The 18,181-nt window shown below is 45.1% G+C and overlaps 1 protein-coding gene across 2 annotated transcripts in view; it reads left to right on the top strand.

Annotated features, from left to right (window-relative positions):
• The window catches only part of SMG5 (SMG5 nonsense mediated mRNA decay factor), a 61,121-nt gene extending 49,777 nt beyond the window's left edge, over positions 1–11,344 (top strand). For both annotated transcript variants that reach the window (XM_073566917.1, XM_073566918.1), the window contains exons 17-22: positions 5,887–5,946; positions 6,033–6,192; positions 6,289–6,379; positions 6,457–6,531; positions 6,684–6,822; positions 10,771–11,344. In XM_073566917.1, the coding sequence (XP_073423018.1) occupies positions 5,887–5,946; positions 6,033–6,192; positions 6,289–6,379; positions 6,457–6,531; positions 6,684–6,822; positions 10,771–10,854 (609 nt within the window). In that variant the 3' untranslated portion in view covers positions 10,855–11,344. The remainder of the gene's footprint in view (positions 1–5,886; positions 5,947–6,032; positions 6,193–6,288; positions 6,380–6,456; positions 6,532–6,683; positions 6,823–10,770) is intronic.
• Positions 11,345–18,181: the final 6,837 nt, after the last annotated feature.

The raw sequence follows: 18,181 nt of genomic DNA, 5'->3' as shown, positions 1-18,181 counted from the left end.
GGAATTGTTGGCCATGAAATGGACATTTGATGAGTGGAGACATTGGTTGGAGGGAGCTAGACACCAAGTTGTGGTCCTCACCGACCACAAGAATTTGATTTATCTCGAATCAGCCAAACGCTTGAATCCTAGAAAGGCTAGGTGGGCCTTGTTTTTCACACGTTTTAATTTTGTGGTCCCTTTTTTTCTTCCGGGCACTAAGAATGTTAAGGCGGACGCTCTTTCTAGGAGTTTCTTTGTGGATTCTCTTATTGTGACCGAGCCTACTACCATTCTAAATGAGGGTGTAGTTCTTTCCGCCATTTCACCCGATTTGAGACGTGCCCTGGAGGAATTTCAGGAGGACAAACCCTGAACGTTGCCCTATGGGAAAATTGTATGTCCCTGACCAGTGGAGGAAGAGAGTAATGTCTGAAATTCATTGCTCCGCGTTGGCTGGTCATCCAGGTATTTTTGGTACCAGAGATTTGGTGAGTCAGTCTTTTTGGTGGCCTGCCTTATCTTGTGATGTCAGGAATTTTGTGCAGTCCTGTGGGACTTGTTCTCGGTCCAAACCCTGTTCTCGTTCTAGTGGGTTGTTGATGCCCCTGCCGGTGCCCAGGAGGCCATGGACCCATATCTCAATGAATTTTATTTCCGATCTTCCTGTCTCTCAGAGAATGACTTATCTGGGTGGTTTGTGATAGATTTTCTAAGATGCTCCATCTTGTACCACTCCCATAGTTGCCATCTTCTGAGTTGGTGCCCTTGTTTTTACAACAGGTGGTTCGGTTGCACGGGATTCCTGAGAACATTGTGTCAGACAGAGGAGTCCAGTTTGTTTCCAGATTTTGGAGAGCTTTTTGTTCCAAACTGGGAATTCAGTTATCCTTGTTCTCTGCATTTCATCAGACCAACGGGCAGACTGAGAGAACAAACCAGACTTTGGAGTCCTATTTGAGATGTTTTACATCTGCTGATCAGGTGACTGGGACTCATTTTTGCCCTTGGCCGAATTCGCGCTAAACAATAGATCTAGTTCTGCCACTTTGATGTCGCCCTTTTTCTGTAACTTTGGGTTTCATCCTCGATTTTCTTCAGGGCAGGTGGAATCTTTGACCTGCCCAAGTGTGGACACTGTGATAGAGAGAATGCAGCAGATTTGGGACCAAGTGGTGGATAAGTTGTCCCTCTCTCAGGAAAAAGCCCAACTGTTTTCCAACCGGCATAGGACCATTGGTCCCCGGTTTAAAGTGGGTGATATGGTTTGGTTGTCATCAAAGAATATTCCTATAAAGGTTGCATCTCCAAAGTTCAAGCCAAGATTTATTGGACCTTATAAGATTTTGGAGATCCTTAATCCTGTTTCTTTTCGATTGGCTCTTCCAGTTACGTTTAAGATCCATAACGTGTTTCATAAATCTGTTGAAGAGGTTTGTGGAGCCAGTAGTTTCTATGGCGGCGCCTCCTGACCCTGTATTGGTTAAAGGCAATGTGGAATATGAGGTAGAGAAAATATTGGATTCTCATTTGGCTAGACGGAGACTCCAGTACTTGGTCAAATGGAAGGGTTATGGCCAGGAGGATAATTCTTGGGTCTCTGCTTCTGACATTCATGCCGATAGATCGGTTCGTGCTTTTTCACCGGACCCATCCTAATCGGCCAGGTGGCGTGGATGAGGTTTCGGTGACCCCCTCCTCAAGGGGGGAATGCTGTTGTGAATTCGCTTTCTGGCCTACCTCTGGTTACTAATGAAGGTAGTGGAGCTAGTCATATTGACAGAGGGGTTGCGAGTTCTCTTTCTGGGCTCCCTCTGGTGGTTACTGGAGGTAATGGAGTTGATCTGATTAACAGAGGCTTGCCACCTGATAATGAGGACGACGCTTGGAGATCTGGGGTTTCAGACTGGGATTTAAGACAGCCGACTCCCTCTATCCCTGCTGGTGATTTTCTTCCTGCCTCCTGAGGTCTTAGTTTCCAGCTCAGTCCCTGCATGTTCAGCTAAGTGTTCATTTGCTATTCTGTTCACATTTGATCTGTTTTTGTCTATTTCAGTTTTGTGTGGGTCAGCCAGCTCCAGCTGGGGCTGTGCTGAATCACCATCCATATGTTATTGCTTGTGCCAGTTTGCTTTTGTCCCTTATTAGATTGGTCTCTTTTTGCTCTGCTTTCCGAATATACCAGAGTGCTGATATAGTGGGCGAAGTCGTGCGACTTCAGTATTTTTTGCATCAGACGTGTTGGACTTTTTTGCAGGGTTTTTTGCGTGATTGCAGACAGTGTCTTTCCTTTCCTGTCCTTTCTAGTCAGTGTGGGCCCCATCGTTTGCTCAGTCTATTTTCCTACCTGCGTTTGTGTTTTCTTCTTGTCTTACCGACAATATATGTTTGGGGGCTATCTATTCCTTTGGGGTCTGCTCTGGGGCAGTTTAGATTTCCCCTTTATTTCGGCTTAGTTAGCTCTCCGGCTGTGCCGAGGCGTCTAGGATCATCGTAGGCACGCTCCACGGCTACTGCTAGTTGTGTGAATAGGATCAGGGGTCTGCAATCCGCTTAGTTACCAACCTCTCTGGTTTTCTGTGGCTTAGCTTGGGCTTGCTCTCCTCCTCGGTGACCCAATCATAACAGTCCAATCTTTATGGTCTTTGGCAAACTTCAGCCTGGCTCTCCTTTGCTTCTCATTGATGAAAGGCTTTTTTCTAGCTTTACATGACTTGAGCCCTGCCTCTAGGAGCCTGTTGCGAACTGTTATTGCCGTGTACTTCACCCCAGCTGCCATTTGCTATTCCTTTTGTAGGTCACTTGATGTCATCCTGTGGTTGCTCAGTGACATTCGAATAAGATGACGGTCATCTCAGTCAGTGGAGAGTCGTTTTTGCCCATTGGCGGTCTGGAGCTTTGTTGTCACCAATGTTTACTGCTTGACCTTGTTGTAATGGACTGCCGTCTTAGAAATTTTAAGGATGAAGGCAACATGGCGCTCACTGTATCCCTCTGCTAGTAAAGCCAGAATTGAGCCTTTCTTTTCCTCACTCAACACTTGTCAACTCCTTTGGCATGGTTAAAAGTTATTTTTTCATTCCTTCTGTGATATTACTAGCACTTGATTTGCCATCCAGCTTGTCCTATTGCAAGAGGATTGTGAACACCACAGGAGGGTTTTTTTTTATATTTTCCTTCGCTAAATAAGATTTGGTTCAGCTGATCACCTAATCAGAAGCACATTAAGTAGAATGAGGTGTACTCTGGTTGGAATTCAACTGACACTGGAATGGAATGGCTGTCAGACATGTAGAGAAGTTGATGTTTTTAATTTTTGCCAGAGCGCTATATATATAGATAGATAGATAGATAGATATGGGTGGATAGATAGATATGGGTGGATAGATAGATATGGGTGGATAGATATAGAGATGGATGGATAGATATAGAGATGATGGCTAGATATAGATGGATGCATAGATAAAGATATAGATGGATAGATATGGATAGATATAAAAATAATTATAATACCCCCGTACGATCACTGCCAACTCATCAATAAAAAAACAAACACACAAAAATTGAGCTTAAAGTTTGTATACATGCAGCATATACACGCATGTTCACTTTAGCTAGAAAACATTGAAAAAACCTTCAAGAAGCAAAATAAACTCTGCTATAACTAAATACGTAAAAAGCAAAAAAGCTTCTTGTAGGTTTTTTCAATGTTTTATGGCCAAAGTGAACATGTGTTCATATGCTGCATGTATAACAACTTTAACTAAGCTCAATTTTTGTGTTTTCTTTGTATTTTTGCATTCTGTGCAAGCTCGGGTGTGGTCTCCCTCTCTTGAGCTGTAAATTACATTTAAAAGCCTCCCCAGGCTGGTGTCCTTAGGTTGGGACCTGGTCCTTCTATTTCCCATTATTCTAACCCTGAGGTCAACTCTAACACATGGTAAGGTTTTTAATATTAGACAGTGTAGGACCGTCCCGATCAAAGTAACCTTGATGACGGTGGGATGCCTTTTATGCTATTTTTGATCAAAAATCATATTACTAAGAACCCTGTTTTATTTAAACGTACTTTTGCTTTTTACTTATTTAGTTATAGCAGGGTTTAGGTTTATTTTGCTTCTTGTAGGTTTTTTCAGCTCATCAACTTCTAGATGCCACCCCAAGTTATATTTAATCCAGAAAGGGCAGTGTAATATACAAAGATGATAAAAAATGGAAAAAAAAAAAAGTATATACAATTACCTAAAATAAAAAGGAATAACGGACCGTCTTCCAAGGACTGACCAATGACCCAGACCCGTATGTTGCCTTTTTATTAGCTCAGAGTAACATCCTCACACCTCCCCTTGATGAGCTCATGTGGGGGCAGATTGTGGGATGTGCTGGGTCTGTTAGAATCTTATGAGATCACCAACTTCCAAGATATCTTCGACCCCGGAGGCTCCAGGTGGTAGATATTATCATCGTTTTTTTTTGTGATTTTTACCGTTCCATAGATCTAAAACAAGGCCTGGTTCGCATCATTTATAGGTCATTTACTTTGAGGGTTCTAGTGGCCCCACAATGACGTGCATCACTGCGTCATATTTCTCCTTTCGTTACCACACCAAAAATGTATCTCCCATAATTATCAGATCATTGCAAACACCAATATTCCTATCTCGACCCCAGAGACGGGCTGGCTAGATGCAATTGTTCCATTTTCTTTACATCTCCTCCTCCTACCCCTAAACAGATCTCAGCCTCCTTGTCTGTTTGCCCCTCAGCAGATATTCTGTTTTAATTACTTGTCCATGGCAGGAGGTCTCTGCTTTAAAGGTTGTTTTAATTCATTCCGGTCTCCCTAACTATATAATCCCAGGTGCTCAATGTGTAGTCCTATTTCAAAGGACATTGAAATACCAGCTCTTCTCCAGTTAGAAGTAATTTTCACACTTTCCCATATGTTCAATGTGATGGGGACATGTCTTATGAATTTTAATTTTCCTCTGTTTGTGAGCACGTCTTGTCTCCCTTCACAATTGTCCATGTATAGGATCGGGCTGCAACTCGTAAGGGTGCAGTACCTGTAAGATACCAGTTGGTGGCGATCTACTTGTTTTTTACTACTTTCTTCTTGGACACAGCTGCTTTCACTCTTTGGCAAGCAGCCATGCCAGGGGTCATAGAAATCAGATGTTTTATGTTAAAAATTTGGTTTTCCTTTTTTTTTTTTTTAGGCGTTTTTGAACAAGAAAAAGGGGGTGATTGAACTTTTTTTTTATTGTAACTTCTGTTCTTTTCTTTTTATTTAATAAGCCACAGTCTTGTTGTCAATGATAAACAGTTATATGTCAGCGATAGGAGCTGCACCTGGTCGCTGCTGACACAGGCAGTGAATGGTTAACCATCAGTGATCTCGGCTGGCTCCGGTCGCTGCTGGTATAGGCAGATGCTGGCTGTGTAACATAGCACCATCGTGGTTCTCAAAGGGGTTATAAATGGCCAATAATCAGGTGGACCAGGATACAGAGCATTAAAGGGAACCTGTCAGCAGGATTGTGCATAGTAAACTACAGACAGTGTCAGGTCGGTGCCGTTCTACTGATTAATATAATGCCTGGCCTGAACTGAAAACTACAAATATAAAGATTACACAACAACCACAAGACAGATTTCATCACCAGGTATCACTGTAATCAGTATAACGGCGCCGACCTGACACTGTCTGTAGGTTACTGTGCACAATCCTGTTGACAGGTTCACTTTATGTCAGCTGTGCAGGCTTTGAGTCCGGGATTTCTGCAGTCAGGTCGATGGTGACAGTTGGCACTGCTATTAATAATCGGCCTTACTTCCGGTGGGAAATGAAGATGATCCCCTCGTATGTTGAGGCCAAGATGTTACGACTCGTGTGTCTCTTTTCAGGCTCAGGAGGAAGCTCGAAGGAACCGTCTCATGAGGGACATGGCGCAGCTCCGACTGCAGGTAAGCCCACCACCATACCTGAGGACACAAGGCCCACAGCTCATGTGGTACTCCCAGTCGAGAACCTCTATATTCTCTGTCTGCAGCTTGAGGTGTCGCAGCTAGAGGGCACTCTACAGCAGCCAAAGTCTCAGTCCGCCATGTCTCCGTACCTTGTACCAGACACTCAGGCCCTCTGCCAACATCTGAGCATCATCCGGCAGCTTGCCAACAGTGGGCGCTTCATCATCATCATCCCCCAGACAGGTAAGCAAGTCTGTGGCGCAAAAGTTTAGTGATCCCTACAAGTCTCATCGGTCACCTGAATAACCCCCATCCGCCCCCCCACTCCCTGTCATCCAGTTATAGACAGCTTGGACTTCCTGAAGAAGGAGAATGCTGGCGCTCGTGACGGCATCCGATACTTAGAAACTGAGTTTAAGAAGGGGAACAGGTAAGGGTGAGATTGTGGTGCGGCTCCGTGAGGGCGGTAAGGATTTATCGGTCTTCGCGCCCTCTCTGTTGTTTTAGGTATATCCGCTGCCAAAAGGAAGCCGGGAAGATCTTCGAGAGGAACAAGCTGAAGCGTCAGGATACGGACGCCTGGTAAGTGACCCCCACGGTCGCGACAAAGGGGGAACTGTAAGTTTTGGCTCTCTAGCTGCTTCCATCATGAGCGCTGGTTTACTCCGTGCCCCTTCTCTGCCTTATTTGATCAGCTCTATAGGAAAGTCCTTACCCCTCTCATGTCCCAACAGGCACCTGTATAAGATACTGGACAGCTGCAAGCAGCTGACTGTGTCCCAGGGCAGCAATGAGGAGGAGACGGCCGGCATGGTGACCATCATAACTGGCTTCCAGCTCGATGACCCGGAATGTTTCTCACCCGCTGTGCAGGTAGGTCCTTGCCCAGTGCCAGGTTGGGTCATCGGGAACTTCAGCACTTCACAAATAGTACAGGAGGTGAGGAAACAAATCCCCAAGACTTGAGGCACTGTGTGCCCCCCACCTCTGTTTCTACCAGTGATTTCCAGAGTTTCCATGTTTAGTTCTGTGACTAGAGAGCTCAGGAATTGTCTGTGATAGGTCCCAGCTGTATATAGATTTCTGTAGAAACTCTGCAGAACACAAAAACCACAAGTTCCTTATTTCAAAAATAGGTTTGTTTCCTAAGACGTTAGAAACCACGAAATCTGCAGGGTAGAAAGTAAAGGACTGGAAAGAAATCGGAGACATAAAAAAAGCAAACCGTCACATGCAGATGCCAGAATACTGTGTATACAGAGGTAGTGCAGTCACTGTACTGCAGAGCTGTATTCAGTATTCTGCTGGTGTTGAAGTCACTGTGTTCATACATCACATTACTGATCCTGAGTAAAGGCCCCGTCACACTAAACGATGCACCAGCGATCCCGACAACGATACGACCTTGTCAGGAACGCTGGTGCCTTGCTACATGATCGCTGGTGAGCGGCCAAACAGGCAGCTTCACCAGCGATCAGGAACAGCTAGGACGCTAGTATCTAAGGTAAATATCGGGTAACTAAGCGCGCGCGTCACTTAGTTACCCACTGGTGTACCTTAGGCCTGTTTCACACTTCCGTTTTTGACCATCAGTCAAAATCCGCCGTTTTTGCAAAAAAACAGATCCGCCATTTTTTTTTTTGGCGGATCCGTTTTTTTCCCCATTGACTTGCATTACCGGCGGATCTTGACGGATGGCCATCCGTTGGATCCGTTTTTTTGCGGATCCGTCAATTTTTTTACGTCCGCCGAGATGCCTGGACGGACCATGTAACGTTTTTCCTACTGCAGGATCCGCATTTTTATAGAGCGCATGCCCGGAGGAATGAAGTCAGCCGGAAATTTAACCCTGAAATCATTTCTGGCGGACAGAGGAAAAAAAAAAATTCTCTTTCTCTCTCTCTTTCTCTTTCTCTCTTTCTCTTTCTCTCTTTCCCCTCTCCCGGCAGTGGTTCCTTTAAAATTCTTCATTCGGCGGATCCGTCAAAAAAACGGATCCGGTGGCATCCGTTCACATCAGTTAGGAACGGATCCGCTTTCCGCCTTTTTGGCGGATTTTAACTGACACAAAAAACTGAAGTGTGAAACAGGCCTTAGATACCAGCGTGCTCGCACTGAGAGCTGGTATCCAAGGTAAATATTGGGTAACTAAGCGCGCGCGGCACTTAGTTACCCGCTATTTACCTTGGATACCAGCTCCCAGCGTCTGCTTACAGCGCTGGGAGCTTGCTGATCGATGGTCTCCCGCTGGCCCACATGTCCTGGGCCAACGATCAAAAAATGGCCCAGGACGATCGTGCACGATCAGCGATACCCGGCGGGGGGGGCGGTCGCTGATACATGTCACAGACAGCGAGATCGCTGGAGAGATCGCTGATGCGTCACAAAATCAGCGATCTCGCTATGTGACGGGCCCTTTACATCCTGTATTATACTCCAGAGCTGCACTCACTATTCTATTGGTGCAGTCTCTGTGTACATATATTACTGATCCTGAGTTATATCTTGTGTTATACCCCAGAGCTGCACTCACTATTCTGCTTGTAGAGTCACTGTGTACATACATTACATTCAGGATCAGTACAGGATAAGTAATGTATGTACACTGACTGCACCAGCTGAATAGTGAGTGCAGCTCTGGGGTATAATACAGGATGTAACTCAGGATCAGTACCGGATCAGTAGTTACGTCCTGTATTATACTCCAGAGGTGCATTCACTATTCTGCTGGTGCAGTCACTGTGTACATATATTACTGATCCTGAGTTATATCCTGTGTTATACCCCAGAGCTGCACTCACTATTCTGCTTGTAGAGTCACTGTGTACATACATTACTTATCCTGAATGTAATGTATGTACACAGTGACTCTACAAGCAGAATAGTGAGTGCAGCTCTGGGGTATAATACATGATATTACTCAGGATCCGTACCGGATCAGTAGTTACATCCTGTTTTATACTCCAGAGGTGCATTCACTATTCTGCTGGTGCAGTCACTGTGTACATACATTACATTACCGATCCTGTACTGATCCTGAGTTACATCTTGTATAATACTCCAGAGCTGCACTCACTATTCTGCTGGTGCAGTCACTGTGTACATACATTACTGATCCTGAATTACCTTCTGTATTATACTCCAGAGCTCTGCTCACTATTCTTTTGGTGCAGTCACTGTGTACATACATTACATTACTGATCTTGAGTTACATCCTGTATTATACTCCAGAGCTGCACTCACTATTCTGCTGGTGCAGTCACTGTGTACATACATTACTTGTCCTGTACTGATCCTGAGTTACATCCTGTATTATACTCCAGAGCTGCACTCACTATTCTGCTGGTGCAGTCACTGTGTACATACATTACATTACTGAGCCTGAGTTACATCCTGTATCACACTCCAGAGCTGCACTCATTATTCTGCTGGTGCAGTCACTGTGTACATACATTACATTACTGATCCTGTACTGATCCGGAGTTACATCCAGTATTATACCCCAGAGCTGCACTCATTATTCTCCTGGTGCAGTCACTGTGTACATACATTACATTACTGATCCTGTACTGATCCGGAGTTACATCCTGTATCACACTCCAGAGCTGCACTCACTATTCTGCTGGTGCAGTCACTGTGTACATACATTACATTACTGATCCTGAGTTACATCCTGTATTATACCCCAGAGCTGCACTCACTATTCTGCTGGTGCAGTCACTGTGTACATGCATTACATTACTGATCCTGTACTGATCCTGGGTTACATCCTGTATCACACTCCAGAGCTGCACTCATTATTCTGCTGGTGCAGTCACTGTGTACATACATTACATTACATTACTGATCCTGTACTGATCCGGAGTTACATCCTGTATTATACCCCAGAGCTGCACTCATTATTCTCCTGGTGCTGTCACTGTGTACATACATTACATTACTGATCCTGTACTGATCCGGAGTTACATCCTGTATTATACCCCAGAGCTGCACTCATTATTCTCCTGGTGCAGTCACTGTGTACATACATTACATTACTGATCCTGTACTGATCCGGAGTTACATCCTGTATTATACTCCAGAGCTGCACTCACTATTCTGCTGGTGCAGTCACTGTGTACATACATTACATTACTGATCCTGAGTTACATCCTGTATTATACCCCAGAGCTGCACTCACTATTCTGCTGGTGCAGTCACTGTGTACATGCATTACATTACTGATCCTGTACTGATCCTGGGTTACATCCTGTATCACACTCCAGAGCTGCACTCATTATTCTGCTGGTGCAGTCACTGTGTACATACATTACATTACTGATCCTGTACTGATCCGGAGTTACATCCTGTATTATACCCCAGAGCTGCACTCATTATTCTCCTGGTGCAGTCACTGTGTACATACATTACATTACTGATCCTGTACTGATCCGGAGTTACATCCTGTATTATACTCCAGAGCTGCACTCACTATTCTGCTGGTGCAGTCACTGTGTACATACATTACTGATCCTGTACTGATCCTGGGTTACATCCTGTATCACACTCCAGAGCTGCACTCATTATTCTGCTGGTGCAGTCACTGTGTCCATACATTACATTACTGATCCTAAGTTACATCCTGTGTTATACTCCAGAGCTGCACTCACTATTCTGCTGGTGCAGTCACTGTGTACATACATTACATTACTGATCCTGAGTTACATCCTGTGTTATACTCCAGAGCTGCACTCACTATTCTGCTGGTGCAGTCACTGTGTACACAGTTAGCCTGTGTTATGCTCCGGAGCTGCGCTCACTGTTCTGCTCTTCTCCTGTCAGTCTGCTTTACAGGCCGTGTCTGGCTCCAGCATTGAGATGAAGAACGTTGTAGACTTCTACAAGCAGTGGAAAGAGATGGGCTGAGGGTTGTGGTTCTCAGAGCCGGTGATGTAAGAATATAAAACCTTTGCTCCCTCTTGAGCTGGCGCAGCTTAAAAAAAACAACCAAAATAAGTTGGGTGGTTCATAAAAAGAAGTAAAAGATCAGAAACCGTCGAGACGCATCATCAAGAAAAACAAGAACTTCCTATTCAGAATCTGTGGCGCCGAGTGTGGTGGGTGTGGCCTTGGGAAGGAGCGGAGCTTTCCCGCCATTGGCTCTCAGAAAAGCTAGGTTTTCATCTCCCGTTGTGACCTCCGCTGACCTCTGGTCGCAGCCGCAATCTTCTGGAACCTCTAGCTTGATGGGGCCGTGAAAATACTTCTCTCTCGTGTAGTGTGGTGACTGGATGTCGTACCATTCCCCTCCCACTCACTCTCTTCCCCTCCCCCTTTTCCCATCATCCCCTGTTTTCTTTCTTTAGATTCTTGACTTTATGAGAGTGTCAAATAAAGAAGAATTTTATTGACTTGGCGCCTGCTGCTTCCTGTGTCCATTGTGTGCTGACAGTGCGTGAAATAAAGTTGATTATTGTTATTTTTTTTACTTTGCTGGATTTTCTAGGCAGGATGCTTTAACACACCCACTGATGATGTCACCACTTCCTGGTCATCTAATTGGTTCCAACATATACTGTGAGGGCAGCCAATGAAATCATCAGGAAGTGATGACCTCACCGAGGGGTATTGATGACATCGTCGACACGTGGAAAAGTGTTACTGAAGGGTAAAGGACAATGTTAGGGTTATATTCTAGTCCCATCCAAAGCTGTGTACACAATTGTGTTTTCTTTTCCTTTTGGAGGTACAAGTTTAACTGCTGCTTTAGAGACTGGAGATAAAAGCTTTGTTGCTTTGGACGTGACTGGAGGTAAAGGCTGTGATGTAGCTTTGGATGTGATTGAAGATAAAAGCATTGATGCAGCTTTGAATGTGACTGGAGGTAAAAGCATTTCAGGTATGGATGTGACTGGAGGCGAGTCTTCATGCGGCTTTGGATGTGACTGGAGGTAACTCTTAATGCAGGTTTGGGTGTAATTGAAGGGAAAAGCTTTGCTGCTTTAGTTTTGATTGGAGTAGGACATGATCTGGGTTCTCAGACTTCATGGCTTTGCTCCTTTGTCACTGACTTTTCGGCTACGAGCTGAGAGTGTGGGAGCTGCTGTGTAAGCAGCGGGTATACGGGGGCAGCAGGACCCCTCACATATTTGGGAGTGCTGTTGGCGAATGTTAGGGGCACAAGGCCCGGCACTGGGCTCCAGCACTTTACTTGGCGATAATCTGCAGAGCAGGAACACTGAATGTTAATGAGACCGGCAGCCGCAGAGAACAAGGCTGTAACAGGTGTGGGCTTATAGGGGCGGTTAACCCATCTCCTGCTGGCATATAGGCTGCGGCAGTGCAGAGGTTAAGGCTGAATGTAGATCTGCTGTGGATAATGCTGTATTCTTTCCAGGGTGTGAATGACATTGGATCTGAGCACAGGGTGACCTGTCTCCTCTGATTACTGCGGAGGGAGAATGTTTCTCCAAAGTCACCCCAAAACCTGAAGTAGCTGAACCCCATATTTAAAGAGGCAGTCCACCCATCACTGGTGATTCAGTCTATAGTCGGCTTTCTATGTACTGACATTGCTGTGTTTGTGCTTATACACATCTGCCAAGCTGCCAACTGCAGGGTATTTTTGCACATTTGTTGTTCTGTGCTTTCTTCTTGTGTTTCAGTCAGTGGGTGGTGTGACCACTGTCCGACCGACTTGTTCACATTTGTGCATGTCACGTGTTTTTAAAACATTTTTTTCCTTGCTTTTGCATGGTTTGAGAAACCCCACCCCTCTCGTGTGACATGCACATAAAGAGCCGTCTTGCACCACGAGCCCATACTAGGAAGCGCCTGTCTTAATCCTGCTCATTTAAACACTGTTCATATGTTCACGTTTTAAATACATTAGATAGGGACTGCTCCATTAAGGGTTACCGTGACGAGGTGGAGTGGCTTGGTATACATTTTTTTGCAAAAAAACGTATCGACTAAATACTCTGTATTTGTTGTCATCTTTTTACCAGCACTTGCTGATTATTGTCATATTTTTTACTGCAGGGTATTTTTGCACATTTGTCATTTTGTGGTTTCTTTTTGTGTTTCACATCTGCCAAGCTGCAAGGTAAAGTATGAAGGATAAATAGAGCAGCATCCTGACTCATTAATAAAGTAAGTACGACTACACTGCCAGCGGAAGCAGCAAAGGTCAGGGGGGCAAGAATCTACAGTATATATGTATCTGTCAAAAGGTGGAGGAGTGATGTTCTGCAGAGCGGTCAGTGGTGTAATTATCTGCAGGATATATCACTATGTATCTGTCAGGAGGTGATGGAGCGATGCTCTGCAGAGAGTTCAGTGGTGTAATAATCTGCAGGATATATCACTATGTATCTGTCAGGAGGTGGAGGAGTGATGTTCTGCAGAGCGGTCAGTGGTGTAATTATCTGCAGGATATATCACTATGTATCTGTCAGGAGGTGATGGAGTGATGCTCTGCAGAGAGTTCAGTGGTGTAATAATCTGCAGGATATATCACTATGTATCTGTCAGGAGGAGGAGTGATGTTCTGCAGAGAGGTCACTGGTGTAATAATCTGCAGGATATATCACTATGTATCTCAGGAGGTGGAGGAGCGATGTTCCGCAGAGAGGTCAGTGGTGTAATAATCTGCAGGATATATCACTATGTATCTGTCAGGAGGTGGAGGAGCGATGTTCTTCAGAGAGGTCAGTGGTGTAATAATCTGCAGGATATATCACTATATCTGTCAGGAGGAGGAGGAGTGAAGTTCCGCAGAGAGGTCAGTGGTGTAATAATCTGCAGAATATATCAATATGTATCTGTCAGGAGGTGGAGGAGTGATGTTCTGCAGAGAGGTCAGTGGTGTAATAATCTGCAGGATATATCACTGTATCTGTCAGGAGGTGGAGGAGCGATGCTCTGCCGAGAGGTCGGTGGTGTAATAATCTGCAGGATATATCACTATGTATCAGGAGGTGGAGGAGCGATGTTCTGCAGACAGGTCAGTGGTGTAATAATCTGCAGGATATATCACTACCTGTCAGGAGGTGGAGGAGTGATGTTCTGCAGAGAGGTCAGTGGTGTAATAATCTGCAGGATATATCACTATGTATCTGTCAGGAGGTGGAGGAGCGATGTTCCGCAGAGAGATCAGTAGTGTAATAATCAGGATATATCACTATGTAGCTGTCAGGAGGTGGAGGAGCGATGTTCTGCAGAGAGGTCAATGGTGTAATAATCTGCAGGATATATCACTATATCTGTCAGGAGGAGGAGGAGTGAAGTTCCGCAGAGAGGTCATTGGTGTAATAATCTGCAGGATATATCAATATGTATCTGTCAGGAGGTGGAGGAGCGATGTTCTGCAGAGAGGTCAGTAGTGTAAGAATCTGCAGGATATATCACTATGTATCTGTCAGGAGGTGGAGGAGCTATGTTCTGCAAAGAGGTCAGTGGTGTAATAATCTGCAGGATATATCACTATGTATCTGTCAGGAGGTGGAGGAGCGATGCTCTGCAGAGAGGTCAGTGGTGTAATAATCTGCAGGATATATCACTATGTATCTGTCAGGAGGTGGAGGAGCGATGTTCTGCAGAGAGGTCGGTGGTGTAATAAATAGTGATATATCCTGCAGATTATTACACCACCGACCTCTCTGCAGAACATCGCTCCTCCACCTCCTGACAGATAATCTGCAGGATATATCACTATTTATCTGTCAGGAGGTGGAGGAGCGATGTTCTGCAGAGAGGTTGGTGGTGTAATAATCTGCAGGATATATGACTCTCAGGAGGTGGAGGAGCTATGTTCTGCAGAGAGGTCAGTGGTGTAATAATCTGCAGGATATATCACTATGTATCTGTAAGGAGGTGGAGGAGCGATGTTCTGCAGAGAGGTCAGTAGTGTAAGAATCTGGAGGATATATCACTATGTATCTGTCAGGAGGTGGAGGAGCGATGTTCTGCAAAGAGGTCAGTGGTGTAATAATCTGCAGGATATATCACTATGTATTTGTCAGGAGGTGGAGGATCGATGTTCTGCAGAGAGGTCAGTGGTGTAATAATCTGGAGGGTATATCACTATGTATCTGTCAGGAGGTGGAGGAGCGATGTTCTGCAGAGAGGTCAGTGGTGTAATCTTCAGGATATATCACTATGTATCTGTCAGGAGGTGGAGGAGCGATGTTCTGCAGAGAGGTCAGTGGTGTAATCTGCAGGATATATCACTATGTATCTGTCAGGAGGTGGAGGATCGATGTTCTGCAAAGAGGTCAGTGGTGTAATAATCTGCAGGATATATCACTATGTATTTGTCAGGAGGTGGAGGATCGATGTTCTGCAAAGAGGTCAGTGGTGTAATAATCTGGAGGGTATATCACTATGTATCTGTCAGGAGGTGGAGGAGCGATGTTCTGCAGAGAGGTCAGAGGTGTAATCTGCAGGATATATCACTGTATCTGTCAGGAGGTGGAGGAGCGATGTTCTGCAGAGATGTCAGTGGTGTAATAATCTGCAGGATATATCACTATGTATCTGTCAGGAGGTGGAGGAGTGATGTTCTGCAGAGAGGTCAGTGGTGTAATAATCTGCAGGATATATCACTTTGTATCTGTCAGGAGGTGGAGGAGCGATGTTCTGCAGAGAGGCCAGTGGTGTAATAATCTGCAGTATATATCACTATGTGGAGGAGCGATGTTCTGCAGAGGGGTCAGTGGTGTAATAATCTGCAGGATATATCACTATATATCTGTCAGGAGGTGGAGGAGCGATGCTCTGCAGAGAGGTCAGTGGTGTAATAATCTGCAGGATATATCACTATATCTGTCAGGAGGTGGAGGAGCGATGCTCTGCAGAGAGATCAGTGGTGTAATAATCTGCAGGATATATCACTATGTATCTCAGGAGGTGGAGGAGCGATGTTCTGCAGAGAGGTCAGTGGTGTAATAATCTGCAGGATATATTACTATGTATCTGTCAGGAGGTGGAGGACCAATGTTCTGCAGAGATCAGTGGTGTAATAATCTGCAGGATATATCACTATGTATCTGTCAGGAGGTGGAGGAGCGATGTTCTGCAGAGGTCAGTGGTGTAATAATCTGCAGGATATATCACTATGTATCTGTCAGGAGGTGGAGGAGCAATGTTCTGCAGAGAGGTCAGTGGTGTAATAATCTGCAGGATATATCACTATGTATTTGTCAGGAGGTGGAGGATCGATGTTCTGCAGAGAGGTCAGTGGTGTAATAATCTGGAGGGTATATCACTGTATCTGTCAGGAGGTGGAGGAGCGATGTTCTGCAGAGAGGTAAGTGGTGTAATCTTCAGGATATATCACTATGTATCTGTCAGGAGGTGGAGGAGCGATGTTCTGCAGAGAGGTCAGTGGTGTAATCTGCAGGATATATCACTATGTATCTGTCAGGAGGTGGAGGATCGATGTTCTGCAAAGAGGTCAGTGGTGTAATAATCTGCAGGATATATCACTATGTATTTGTCAGGAGGTGGAGGATCGATGTTCTGCAAAGAGGTCAGTGGTGTAATAATCTGGAGGGTATATCACTATGTATCTGTCAGGAGGTGGAGGAGCGATGTTCTGCAGAGAGGTCAGAGGTGTAATCTGCAGGATATATTACTAAGTATCTGTCAGGAGATGGAGGAGCGGTGTTCTGCAGAGATGTCAGTCGTGTAATAATCTGCAGGATATATCACTGTATCTGTCAGGAGGTGGAGGAGCGATGTTCTGCAGAGATGTCAGTGGTGTAATAATCTGCAGGATATATCACTATGTATCTGTCAGGAGGTGGAGGAGTGATGTTCTGCAGAGAGGTCAGTGGTGTAATAATCTGCAGGATATATCACTTTGTATCTGTCAGGAGGTGGAGGAGCGATGTTCTGCAGAGAGGCCAGTGGTGTAATAATCTGCAGTATATATCACTATGTGGAGGAGCGATGTTCTGCAGAGGGGTCAGTGGTGTAATAATCTGCAGGATATATCACTATATATCTGTCAGGAGGTGGAGGAGCGATGCTCTGCAGAGAGGTCAGTGGTGTAATAATCTGCAGGATATATCACTATATCTGTCAGGAGGTGGAGGAGCGATGCTCTGCAGAGAGATCAGTGGTGTAATCTGCAGGATATATCACTATGTATCTCTCAGGAGGTGGAGGAGCGATGTTCTGCAGAGAGGTCAGTGGTGTAATAATCTGCAGGATATATTACTATGTATCTGTCAGGAGGTGGAGGAACAATGTTCTGCAGAGATCAGTGGTGTAATAATCTGCAGGATATATCACTATGTATCTGTCAGGAGGTGGAGGAGCGATGTTCTGCAGAGGTCAGTGGTGTAATAATCTGCAGGATATATCACTATGTATCTGTCAGGATGTGGAGGAGCAATGTTCTGCAGAGAGGTCAGTGGTGTAATAATCTGCAGGATATATCACTATGTATCTGTCAGGAGGTGGAGGAGCGATGTTCTGCAGAGAGGTCAGTGGTGTAATAATCTGCAGGATATATCACTGTGACTGTCAGGAGTTGGAGGTGTGATGTTCTGCATAGAGGTCAGTGGTGTAATAATCTGCAGGATATATCACTATGTGACTGTCAGGAGGTGGAGGAGTGATGTTCTGCAGAGAGGTCAATGGTGTAATAATCTGCAGGATATATCACTATGTATCTGTCAGGAGGTGGAGGAGTGATGCTCTGCAGAGAGGTCAGTAGTGTAATAATCTGCAGGATATATCACTATGTATCTGTCAGGCGGTAAAGGAGTGTTCTGCGGAGAGGTCAGTGGTGTAATAATCTGCAGGATATATCACTATGTATCTGTCAGGAGGTGGAGGAGCGATGTTCTGCAGAGAGGTCAGTGGTGTAATAATCTGCAGGATATATCACTATGTGACTGTCAGGAGGTGGAGGAGCGATGTTCTGCAGAGAGGTCAGTGGTGTAATAATCTGCAGGATATATCACTATGTATCTGTCAGGAGGTGGAGGAGCGATGTTCTGCAGAGAGGTCAGTGGTGTAATAATCTGCAGGATATATCACTATGTATCTGTCAGGAGGTGGAGGAGTGATGTTCTGCAGAGAGGTCAGTGGTGTAATAATCTGCAGGATATATCACTTTGTATCTGTCAGGAGGTGGAGGAGCGATGTTCTGCAGAGAGGCCAGTGGTGTAATAATCTGCAGTATATATCACTATGTGGAGGAGCGATGTTCTGCAGAGGGGTCAGTGGTGTAATAATCTGC

This window comes from Dendrobates tinctorius, unplaced genomic scaffold, assembly GCF_039654945.1.
Source record: "Dendrobates tinctorius isolate UK_male_01 unplaced genomic scaffold, ASM3965494v1 ptg000019l, whole genome shotgun sequence".
In the NCBI taxonomy this organism is placed as follows: Eukaryota; Metazoa; Chordata; class Amphibia; order Anura; family Dendrobatidae; genus Dendrobates; species Dendrobates tinctorius.
This window is presented reverse-complemented; position numbering and strand designations above follow the sequence as displayed.